General features: G+C 42.7%; 1 protein-coding gene across 1 annotated transcript in view; it reads left to right on the top strand.

Annotated features, from left to right (window-relative positions):
• dscaml1 (Down syndrome cell adhesion molecule like 1) overlaps window positions 1-12,034 on the top strand; it is a 94,714-nt gene extending 82,680 nt beyond the window's left edge. The window contains exons 22-35 of the mRNA XM_034097756.2: window positions 2,475-2,628; window positions 4,203-4,320; window positions 4,600-4,763; window positions 4,957-5,055; window positions 7,190-7,378; window positions 7,803-7,931; window positions 8,093-8,251; window positions 8,394-8,549; window positions 8,712-8,742; window positions 8,874-8,992; window positions 9,135-9,287; window positions 9,445-9,639; window positions 9,814-10,122; window positions 10,623-12,034. Of these exons, the coding sequence (XP_033953647.1) occupies window positions 2,475-2,628; window positions 4,203-4,320; window positions 4,600-4,763; window positions 4,957-5,055; window positions 7,190-7,378; window positions 7,803-7,931; window positions 8,093-8,251; window positions 8,394-8,549; window positions 8,712-8,742; window positions 8,874-8,992; window positions 9,135-9,287; window positions 9,445-9,639; window positions 9,814-10,122; window positions 10,623-11,158 (2,511 nt within the window). The 3' untranslated portion in view covers window positions 11,159-12,034. The remainder of the gene's footprint in view (window positions 1-2,474; window positions 2,629-4,202; window positions 4,321-4,599; window positions 4,764-4,956; window positions 5,056-7,189; window positions 7,379-7,802; window positions 7,932-8,092; window positions 8,252-8,393; window positions 8,550-8,711; window positions 8,743-8,873; window positions 8,993-9,134; window positions 9,288-9,444; window positions 9,640-9,813; window positions 10,123-10,622) is intronic.
• Window positions 12,035-12,455: the final 421 nt, after the last annotated feature.

Here is a 12,455-nt window from a genome sequence, read left to right as displayed (position 1 = left end):
AAAGAGGGAGAGGGTCATCCAAACATAGTTGGTAATGCTGGTGTGTGTGTGTGTCTCTGTGTGTGTGGTCTAGTGCTGCAGTCTCAGCTAGATGTGTGTGTGTGTGTGTGTGTGTGTGTGTGTGTGTGTGTGTGTGTGTGTGTGTGTGTGTGTGTGTGTGTGTGTGTGTGTGTGTGTGTGTGTGTGTGTGTGTGTGTGTGTGTGTGTGTGTGTGTGTGTGTGTGTGTGTGTGTGTGTGTGTGTGTGTGTGTGTGTGTGTGTGTGTGTGTGAAATGAGCTCTCCTCATACCGCAGTGTGTGTGCGTGCAAGCTCACCCTCCAGCCTCATTTGCATATCTGCGTCTCATCACGTTGCCAGGACAACCTCATCTGTTCATCAATGAGGGCAGAAAACAAGCCGACAGCAAATACACACTCTCAATTACGCACACACACACTCATAAATGTATCACACCATGCGTATAGAGTTCCATATCCATCTATGCAACTCATGTTTTTATGACAGTGTGAATTCAAAAGCAAGAAATATATCCTGGTTGCATTCTTGCACACACACACACACACACACACACACACACACACACACACACACACACACACACACACACACACACACACACACACACACACACACACACACACACACACACACACACACACACACACATATCTATCTATCTATCCCTCCCTCCCTCCCTCCCTCTCTTTTTCTCTCTCTCTCTCTGAAGCCCCCATGCAGAGTTCGGGATGATTACTATGTAAATGAGTGCGACTGGAGAGAAGGAAGGAGGGATGGGGGGGTCAGACACACTGCACGGGGAGTACTTTTGTTCCTCTTTTCATTATCTCGCTCTATCGTTCCCCGGATCACCGCTATCTCCACGCCGGAGGAATATTTTAATATCCGTTACAGCAACACACACTCTGTCACTCCTCCCTCCCTTTCTCACAACACACCCCACCCACCCATCCATCCATCCCTCTGCCCATACCACTGCCTGCAGTAGAAACTATAGAGGCACATGTACAGAGAGAAACAAGGAGAAAAAGAAGACATTGATATACACAGAGAAGATGTAAAACAGAGGGGGGTTCTCGTGGATAGATGGAAGGAAATGCACAGAGTGGGCCCCCCAGATGACAGGCAAATGTGGAGAGGGGCAGGGAAATGAAGAGAGGGATGAAGAGTGATGGCAGTAGGCGAAGGGAAGGATGGCGCAGTGGGGTGAAGGATAGGCAGAGAGGAAAATACAGAAAGGATGGAGACAAGAGGAATGGATGATGAACAGGGAACACAGGGAAGTAATAAAAAGCCCAGTGGATTCTTCCATGACGGCCTGCTCATAAATGTGAAAAACAACATGAATACTGGAATCTATTTGCCCAGAATAAACCGTTCTGCAGACAACAACCCAGCAGGCCAGGACGCAGCTCAGCAACACTGCAGTGCTTTTACAGGCCGTTTTCAAAACATTAGACAGTCGTAATGCAGTCTTAATTCCACCTGTGCAGTTGGATTGTCAGTCAGAAACGTAGGTCACTATAGGTGCCCCTGTGTGTGTGTTTGTTAAATGTGTATTTGTGTGTGTGCTGAAGGGAAAGTGATGTGTATATGTCTAGACAGCAAACACATGGCTGGGTTAAACACACTGCAATTACACATCCACCTCGAGGTCATGTATGCCACTGTATGTGTGTGTCAGTATATTTGTTTGTTTGTGTGCTTGCTTGTGTGTCCATTTCACCTCTTCTTTCCTTTCCTTTAGTTCCTGTTCCTTTCCTTCCTGGTCCTTTCCTCTAATTTCACTTCCTTTTCTTTCCTTTCCATTTTTTCCCTCTCCTCTCTGTCATTACTGATGCCTGCAGTAGATAGGCCTCATTAGCGTATGACTGTTCGTGATATCTCTGACTGGCTCATTTGTCTGTCCCCCATTGTCTTCCTCTGTTCTCATATCTCTGTTTGCCCTCCCCAAGGAGAACAGAGGAGGAGAGGGGGTGGGCTTCACTCGCCCCAATCCAACCATCTTGCCTCTCTCCCATCCAGCCGCCTATCCTCCCTCCAGCGCCATCCTTTCCCACAGTTGTTGTTTTTTTCCCTTACAGTATTATAATATAACATTCCTGGGACCCTTTGTATGTTCATCCCCATCCTCCTCTCTTTTCCTGTAGTATCGACTCGAGGAGAGCATATAGGGCTTAGGTCACATTAAAACGATGTTCACTCAGTCCGTCACATAAAGACTGCCTTTCCAGTAAAGTGACAACATGATCTTGTCTTTGGCATCCCCCAGATTCTACTTCATGCTCTCTAGCACATATGATATGATGCAGATTGTTTTGTCATAAAATATTTTAATGGAGAATTTATTATTAAAATGAAGATATTTGGAGGGCGCTCATCTCTGTATAAAACACGTTGCTCCTGTAGTTCCTTCAAGATAAAAAATTTTTCTTTCCCATATTGCTTCATTCAGCTGCCCAGTGAGTATGAAGCGAATCCAGAGCTGCTGTTCTACCGGATCACACACCTCAACCACCGGCAGCAGTACCTGATCTGGGCGGCGGCCGTCACCACCGCAGGTCGAGGGAACTTCAGCGAAAAGGTCACTGTGGAGCCGGCGTCCAAAGGTGAGTTCCTGGAAATGAAAGGCAGAAACGAGAGACAAACATCCGAGTGCTTGGAAGCAATTGTTGCTACCTAGGTTACATTTAATCATTCTTTCAACAAGGGGGGTTCACAAATGGATCCCAATAAAGTATGGGGGTACCTCCAGCATAACAACATCATCTTTGACCAAATTGTCACAGGTAAGATTGCATGGTTGGCAATGTACGGAGCAGTTTTGACAATGAGGAGGAATGTGTGGGGAAATAAAGATGATATAACTTAAAACAGTGTAATACTCTTCTGATATACTCTATTTAAATGTGTATATGAACACTCCTTCATACTGAAGATGTGTCATTAAAATACAGTTGAAACTTGGTTATTTAATGTATCAGAAAACATTCACTTTACAACCACACTTTGTCAGATTTATCCAGGACAGCTGAAAGGCTTTTTAACCTACAAATCACCATATCAGTGGTGGTTGGGTGGATGACATAACAGACAATGCCAAGAACTACAAATATATATTTTTTAAAGGATCTTTTACTCATGACTCGTATAAAGTCTCCCTCTTATTCTGTCTCTTGCTATTACTATATAACTGCATATTTTTCAACCTCCCCTCCTGTTTGTGTTTTTGAGCCTCTGCTATTGATTTCAGAGTTCAGAGGGCACCAGATAAACTGTCCTGAATCAGGGAAATAATAAGAGGGAGAGCAAAAGGGAGGACAGCAAGTGGAGGAAAAGAAGAGGAGAGAATATGACGTGACGGGAGGAGAGCTAACTAATACACAAGACGATAGAGAGGCAGAGTGTTTAAGAAAATGAAGAGGGCAGTTAAATCAATAGGCTTTGGATTAAAGGAAAGAGGGAGTAAGAATGAATAGAGTGCACTTCCCACCATGTTATCCTTTCCTGTATCTATTCGGTCCTTTGACTGCTGGATGCAAAGGTTTGCGAGTGTGCGCTCGTACGGGTGGGTGCGTCAGCTGATTGGCAGCTGTAAAAGGCAGTGTCCTCCAGGCTTGCCCACTCAATACTTCATTCAACCTTAACATAAGTGCACTAGAGCACTTGCATTAAGACGCCAAGCTTGAGAAAGAAAGAGAGACAGAGAGAGCGGGTGGGTGGAGTGACAGAGAATAAGGGTTATGTGCCTGAATGGATGGATATTTTTTTTAATATCCTCTCTGCTCATTCTTCGTCCTGTCTTGTATTTTTATTCATATGCTTTTCTGAGCTGGACAATGTCACATTAAACATAGATTTCTTTCCCCCCTGAGTGTGAATCACGGTAAATACATTGCACACTCTCTACTGGTAAATCATGTTTATTGAAAGAATCCCAAATGGAAAACAAATCAATTGCATTTCAACCATCACATTTCTCTATTGATTCGACACATACTGAAACCTAAAGCATTTGTTTATGGGGTTTGAAAATGGTTTATCTGACAAGGCCAAGATTAACCGATTGGTACATATGAATTAGAACAGAAAACAACTGTTCTTGTGTAATTGTTAATACCAATAGCTCTAACAGTCTCCATACACTTTAATTCTTTACATTCCTCTCTTCATTTTTCACCAGCCCCGGCTAAGATCCTTTCCTTTGGGGGCACGGTGACAACCCCCTGGATGAAGGAGGTGCGACTGCCCTGTAGCTCAGTAGGAGAACCTACACCTACCATCAAATGGACCAAAGACAGGTGAGAAACCTTCCCAGAATTATTGTGTAAATCTGAGTTTATGGTGTTAGTGTGATACCTGTTAAAAGTGAACAAGTATTGAAGTATCTCAGTTGATTTAGGGAAAAGTCAGTTACTGTTTGCAGTTGTTTATATATAGCGATGGAATTATGTCACAAGTTGGTACAACTATCTTGTTGACCCCATGCTTTTGGATTGTTTTGCATCCTATGTTAATCAAGACTAAACAACAAGGTAAATAGCATGTTAACCTATTAAAATGATTCCTTTCTCTGTTAGTGAGGACACAGCCATCCCAGTGTCTCTAGATGGACAGCGGCTCATCCTGACCAATGGGACGCTGGTGCTGCGTGCGGTCAAAGCTGAGGATTCTGGGTACTACACCTGCACGGCCACCAACACGCTGGGCTTCGACACTATCATTGTCAACCTTGTGGTACAAGGTAGGATAATTGACAATAATGGCAATAACCTTCAGGCCTTTCATTCAAGCCGCTCAATTATTGTTGCATCTCACTTAAAATACTTGCTGAAAATGAGAAATAGTGACATATTTTTAACCCCGTTAAAAAGAATTTCCCACATATTTTATTACACGTGATATTGAGCTGTTAACTCTTTGCGTCCCTTCCTCAGTTCCTCCTGACCAGCCTCGTCTAACCGTCTCCACCACTTCCATCTCCTCCATCACTCTGGCTTGGATACCAGGAGACAACGGAGGGAGCTCTATTAGAGGTACATGACCCTGCCGAACAAAGCTGTCTCTTTTTGTGCCAACTCACATTTCTTTCTTCTTGTCACATATTTGCCAATGTGTTTAAAGGTATATCAAGTTAGCTTGAGGTCGTCAAGTTGTGTTTTGAAAGAAAACATATTTCCCACTGACCTCTGAGTTTACCCTCTGTCTGTATTCTCTTTCTCCTTGATCCGGCACATTGTTAATGTGCACATTATCTATTAGTTATTGATTGGCCCTCTGGTTTTACGTTTCCCTGTTAACTCTGGGTCTCTTTGATTATCCGATTGTTGGTGATTCTGGTGTGAAGATAGGCATGATGTGTGTGCCTGAGCGGGCATCCATGCCTGTGTGGTTTAAATCCCTTTTCTTTGTTCATGCCGTTTGTCAATAAGAGGCTGTTTCAGGGTTGTCTTTCTGACTTGTTGTTGCTCTTTATGCCTATATTAAACTATAAAGGTAATGGCTCAAGACATCACAGCACCCAGAGAGACTTATTGTCCCACATTGTATTACTAAAGAATTTGTTTAACAGCTCTTTGAACCCTTTGGTCAGTCTATATATATATTGGTCACTATATTTTAATTCTGCCAAAAGCTGTTGCTAAATACATTTGTATGTTATTCATGTGGGTTTAAATACTGCTCTGCAAGTAGGGAATACCAAGTCATTTGTATAGTGTGCAACTTTGCATTAAAATCATGATGTTCCACCAAGCAATATTTGCATCCATCATCCAGTGTCTCGTACATCAGGGAAGCCTTTATCTTGTGTGTATACCACAATGCATGTCTGTGTGTGCATTTCTACACAGTGTCAGCAGTCAAGGATCTCTTTTAACATTATTACTGCAGTGGCGAAACATGTTAGCTTTCATTAAAAAAGAGGCCTCTTTGCCGCTTGTGTAATAATCAAATTAACCAACTGTATAGGCTGGTGATCCTGCAGTGAGTAGTTTGTTATAATGCTGTTCCTTACTGTTCCTTCTTCTATGTTCTTCTGTGTTCTCTTCTGTTCCGTGACAGACAGAGGGTGACTCCAAAACTTAAAAACAAACACTGCAGGATCTGCATGTGTTAACCCCTCTAATGTTTTGGACTCCATCACACCATCTGTTAGAGAGAGATGGAGAAAGAAATGGTACAGAGAGTACAAAGAAACACAGAGAGGGAGACATTTATATATACATAATTATATACAGACAGAAGGAAAGAGATGGAGGATTGGGTGTAAAGTGTCTCCGAGCAGCAGGGAGTTGGCTTTCAAGGCAGCTGATTATAAAAACAGTCACCACATTGCATACCCTCATTTGCATAGATGCTCAGTCAGCGCCATCCCAGTGTTGGGGTTTGTAGGTAACTAATGGCGGAGTAGACAGCGAGCAGCGAGCAGCTACACTGTCCTCCAATCAGGGCCCGTCTGTGCGAGGGAAGGTCTGACCTGCCATCTGGTGGACAGTCAGGGTACACATGTGAAATGTTTAGTAGGGTTGGTGCAAATTAAGTTCTTTATCTTGACTGTTTGACTTAAATAGAATCACATTTTCTTCCACTTTTATCATATATTTTTTAATTACTTTTAAATTATATTTTTGACAACAATTAGTTTTGTACATACTATTCAATTAACGTTTTACGCCATTTCTAAGGCATGTATTCAAAATAATATAACACTCCTTATTACATAATATACTATAAAACATTTTCTGACATTATTATGACCTTTTTATGATGCAAGATACCCTGACTATTCTTAATATTATATTATACTATAGTTTTGTTTCTATGACAATCATAAGTGAATCTACATCACGACATATTCTACGATTTTAATTATGAAATTATTTATGGTAGAAATGGTAGACCGGTTGAATTTAAACAAATAATCATATTCATATTCAGTCATTAGAGAATATTTGGTAAGGGAAATCCTCTGTAGCAGTCAAAGCAAAACAGCATTTGCGCCTGCCAGGGAAGAGATGGAAGGCTCACCAAGTGGATGATTTGGAACCTGGAAAAAATAAAGGAGCCAGCAAGATAAGGGAAATCGAGTCACAACATGTGACTTTTTTTTATGTCACAACAGAAAGTATGATAATGATTGTGTGCATTTTCTATTTTGTGTGTGTGCAGGTTTCGTGTTGCAGTACTCTGTAGACAACACAGAGGAATGGAAAGATGTTTTCATCAGTTCTAGTGAACGCTCCTTCAAACTGGACAACCTGCGCTGTGGCACCTGGTATAAAGTGAAGCTGGCTGCAAAGAACAGTGTGGGAGCCGGACGCATCAGTGAGATCATCGAAGCAAAGACCCATGGGCGAGGTAAGAGACATGTCCTGACCTATAGCATGAAGGAAAGGAATGTGGTTACAAATCACAATTCAAACTGATATTACCAGGATATGGTGGAATAATCTTCGAACAATATAACACAGTACGAAAGGCATATTTTGTGAGTGGTCTCAGTGGTGGAGTCAACAATGAAGCTTAACATAATCTACCATTCATTCAAACATAATAAGATCATTAGAACACATACATCCTTCATCGCTTACTTCAAGTCCAGCTGTGAAGGACTTTTTACATTCATTGCATTGTTCTGGGACTTTGTATTTGCTCCATTTGAATTACACTTATTTAAATATATTCCTGCTGATGTTGTCCTAAGTTCACTAATTACCTTTAATGTGGCACAGTGTGATTCTGAAGAGAAAAATACAAATATCTGATTCTCCTGCTTTTAAAGAACCCCAGTTCAACAAGGATCAGCCGGTCTTCACCCACCTTAACTCCAGCCACGCCCGCCTCAACCTGCAGGGCTGGGTCAGTGGAGGCTGTCCCATCAACGCTGTCATACTAGAGTTTAGACCAAAAGGTAAGTCTCTGTTTGTCAATTTTTCAAAATCAAATAGGAAAAGTTTGCATGTGAACCAAAAATGGTGTTGCTAGTTCTCAGGTCACTTTCAATCATAAAAAGAAATGTAATAAAGGGAAAAATTAGAACAGACTCAACATTGCTATGTGTACTTGATGCAGGTACATGGGCATGGCAGAATGTGCGCACCAATGCCACAGCAGATGTGTTCCTGGCAGAGCTTCGTGAGGCGACCTGGTATGAGTTGAAGATGAAAGCCTGCAACAGTGCTGGCTGTGGCAACCAGAGCTCCCAGTTTGCAACCCTGGACTATGATGGCAGTAAGTAGAACACTCTTTGTTTGACATTCAATATGAATGAATGGTTTTGTCTGCTAAACTAATGAAAAAAATCACAACACCGGTTATCTTAAAAATATTGTTGGAAATGGCAGTTAGTAATTTCTGCTCTTCCTCTTTGTAGGTACAATTCCACCAATCAAATCCCCTCTGGAAAAGAACGATGATGTCAAGAAGCTGTTTTCTATTGGTTGTCCTGTGATCTTGGTCACTCTGGGTGTTTTGCTGCTCTTCATCATTCGCAGGAAACGCAAAGAAAAGAGGCTGAAGAGACTAAGAGGTGAGAGAAGTGGTAGGAAGGAATCAACAAGATAAACAAAGCATTACAACAGATATGCCCGAAGCAAATTAAAGAGAGAATCTTGAATTGAAAGTTGCATTTATTTTTAGAAGATTGATTTGTGTGTCAGAAATAAATCATTTGTGTCTCTTGTCTTTCTAGATGCCAAAAGCCTGGCAGAGATGCTGATCAGGTAAGACTGACATTTCAGAATCCTGCTACATAACCTGTCAGAGATACTACTTAGTGCATCTCAAAATGAATTTTACATACCTGTATTTTTCTAAATGTTTTTTTTGTTTGCTCGTCTACACTGTGTATTAGTAAAAACAACCGCAGCTTTGACACTCCAGTGAAGGGACCTCCTCAGGGCCCACGCTTACACATCGACATCCCCCGAGTGCAGCTGCTCATTGAGGACAAGGAAGGCATCAAGCAAATTGGTGAGAGGAAGGGAAAGAAAAAGAGAGTTGTTGTGTTTTCAGGCATCTGTGCATTAGTGTTATGTCTAATAATGTATGTGTACTGTACTGTATTTGACTTGCAATAACTGAATTTCAAATATATTAATGATGTCTCTTATAGGTGAAGACAAAGCCACTATCCCTGTGACAGACACAGAGTTCAACCAAACTGGAAACCCTCAAAGCTTCTGCACAGGTGTGTCCGTCCATCACCCCGCCCTCATCCAGAACACCGGTCCTTTGATTGACATGTCAGACATCAGACCAGGAACCAGTAAGTGCTCTCTCTCTCCTCACGTTTCATTTTATCAGCACAAACTTTAACTAAACCAAAATGTGCTAGTGTAGCAGAGCATGTGAATAAAAGCAATTAGTTTTGCAAATGCTTTTTCATTCACTCGCCTTATTTCTTCATCCATTTTCTTTATCAGACCCAGTTTCAAGGAAGAGCGTAAAGTCAGCCCACAGCATCAGGAACCGCTACTCCAGTCAGTGGACTCTGACCAAGTGCCAGTCCTCCACGCCAGCCCGCACTCTCACCTCAGACTGGCGCACAGTTGGCTCCCAGCATGGCATCACTGTCACCGAGAGTGACAGCTACAGCGCCAGCCTCTCACAGGACACAGGTTGGCACATGGGATGAATTACACTTACAGCCATTAACATGCACATATTAAGTAAGGCTATTTTTCAAATGTGGAGGACAATGTGGTTTTGCAGTGGGTTACATCTCAGAAAGCATTATTTTTGAACTGGACAAAATGTGCTTAACTTTCTATCTTTTCCATTATCTTTCTCAGATAAGGGTCGCAACAGCATGGTGTCGACAGAGAGCGCCTCTTCAACCTACGAGGAGTTGGCGAGAGCATACGAGCATGCCAAGCTGGAGGAACACCTGCAGCATGCCAAGTTTGAGATTACTGAATGCTTTATCTCTGACAGCTCCTCTGACCAGATGACTACAGGTACCAACGACAATGCAGACAGCATGACGTCCATGAGCACTCCCTCAGAGCCTGGTATCTGCCGCTTCACTGCCTCACCGCCCAAACCCCAGGACTACGATCGTGGCAAGAATGTAGCTGTGCCCATTCCACACCGCGCCAAGAGTGAGTGGTTGCTGCAAGCATTCACTTTTTTTATAAGTAATTATTTTCACATGGCACTTTTAACTTGGATTTAATCATTAATAGGTCAAAACAAATCGACGTATTAATATATCAGAAGTATACAAATAGTTCAATTGTATATTTGTATTTGATAGGGACGATGCATTTTAAGATCCAGAGCATAAATAGAGTTTATAGCTATTATTTGAAGGATTATATGTATTATGTCTTTCATTAATTGTCAAACAGCACAAATAGCCATTATATAGCTAAACACGGCTAGATAGCTGAGTTAAGGATACAACAAAAAAGCATTATAACAGAATTGTAAATATAAAAAAACATCAAACAATAATATAGAAATACACATAAACAACACATACAACTAAGTTTAGAGGGATGGTAAAGTTCTGTCTGATGCAGCACTGATAATTATTTATAGGCATTGGGTTTTTCAGGTTTTAAACTTTTAACACATTAAATGTAATTTTCCCCTTTAGGTGACTACTGCAACCTTCCCCTCTACATGAAGTCAGATCCCTTCTTCCGAAAGCAGTCCGAGCATCATGACCCCTGTCCAGTGGTCCCCCCACGTGAAGCCTCCATTCGTGGCATGGCCCAGCGGGCATACCACACCCAGGGCCGTCATGTGACTATGGACTCGGTAAAGCAGCAGGCCCTAACCATGGGCCACTCTGGCCTGTCCAACCTCTCTTCCTCTGGAGGGGCAACAGGAGCCTGTGGTGGGGGTGCGTCTGCTAGCTCTAGCAGCTCCACCCTCCCCCAGAGGACTCTCACCATGCCAGGCTCCTCTGCTTCCATGGCCCAGAGTGCAGCGGCCGCTGCTACTGCCACTGCTGCAGCCGCTGCATTCTCCTCCTCAGGGGCCACAGGAGGGACTCCTGGAGGGGCCTCCTCCAAGATGGGAGGATCCAGAGACTCTCTCCTGGAGAGCAGCTCCTCGGGCTTAGGCAGACTGCAGAAGCAGAGAGATGGAGGGGCGGGGGCCTACTCCAAGTCGTACACACTGGTGTAGCCTGCCAACACCTTGGCCTGTCACTGTAACTCTAAATAAAATGCTGGTCAAGCCAGCGCTTGCCTGGAGCCTCTATGAAGTGAGAAGAGAAACATACACATGCCCAGCAGACCCGTCAGTGCCTGCGCTGTGTCGGGCTGCAGGGAGCTGCTGGGGGTCCCATTGACACGACTGTATGAAGGGGTCAGAGCTGGGTCTCCACAGCACAGGGGTTTGCCTTTCTTTCTGCCTGATTGCTTTTTATTATTATTGTGTCATCTTTCTCTATCCCTAATTTCATCACCCTGGAAATCACTTGCCAAACCGTAAATGATTAATCTGTTCACTTCATTTTTTCATTTTCTGGCAAGGACAAAGTACTTATGCACAAAATGCTTTCCACGTGCACTGTCTTGTTTTCTGGATCAAGACAGTCATAGAATGAACCAAGTTCTTTTTGTGTGATGTTTTTAGGTTATTAAATATGTTACTTTTCTGGTTTCTGATGGAAGAAGAGCTCATATCCCAGCATTGTGCCATGGCAGGATGCGTTCAATGTATGCATAAACCACCTTGGTGTTACACTGGCTCTTAGTGGAAGGACTGACATCTCAATACCAGTTTTGAGATTTGGAGAATCTTCTTCTTATACACGCAATGGATGACACAGCATAGTGGTCTTAATTGATGCTTTTTTAAACAGACTCAAAACAGAGGACATACAACAAATGTCAAGCATCATCAAGTGAATCCAAACCCTCTTTTTCATCAGTTTTCAGTTTATTTTCTGATAATGGAAATATAATCTCATGTGCACTAAGAAAAGTTAGAATGGATCCAAGCAACGGAAACCTTCACAAGTGTGTGTGTGTGTGTGTGTGTGTGTGTGTGTGTGTGTGTGTGTGTGTGTGTGTGTGTGTGTGTGTGTGTGTGTGTGTGTGTGTGTGTGTGTGTGTGGTGTGTGTGTGTGTGTGTGTGTGTGTGTGTGTGTGTGTGTGTGTGTGTGTGTGTGTGTGTGTGTGTGTGTGTGTGTGTGTGTGTGTGTGTGTGTGTGTGTGTGTGTGTGTGTGTGTGTGTGTGTATTAAATATATATATGTATACATGTGGCAGGCACACACCAACAGTGGATCTTTTAAAAAATCAATCTGTATGCTGACCTCTCGGGCAGATGTCTGTGTAAACTGACCCTCCCCCCCACTGTTGATTTTGGGGAATTGGGGACAGTAACAATGATAATGCTGACGATGTAACGCTATGATCCTAATTCGGTCCAGCATTATGAAAATTGTTTTTTTAAGTGTGATTGACAGCATTGAT

The sequence above is a fragment of the Pseudochaenichthys georgianus genome, chromosome 13 (genome assembly GCF_902827115.2).
Source record: "Pseudochaenichthys georgianus chromosome 13, fPseGeo1.2, whole genome shotgun sequence".
Taxonomy (NCBI): Eukaryota; Metazoa; Chordata; class Actinopteri; order Perciformes; family Channichthyidae; genus Pseudochaenichthys; species Pseudochaenichthys georgianus.
This window is presented reverse-complemented; position numbering and strand designations above follow the sequence as displayed.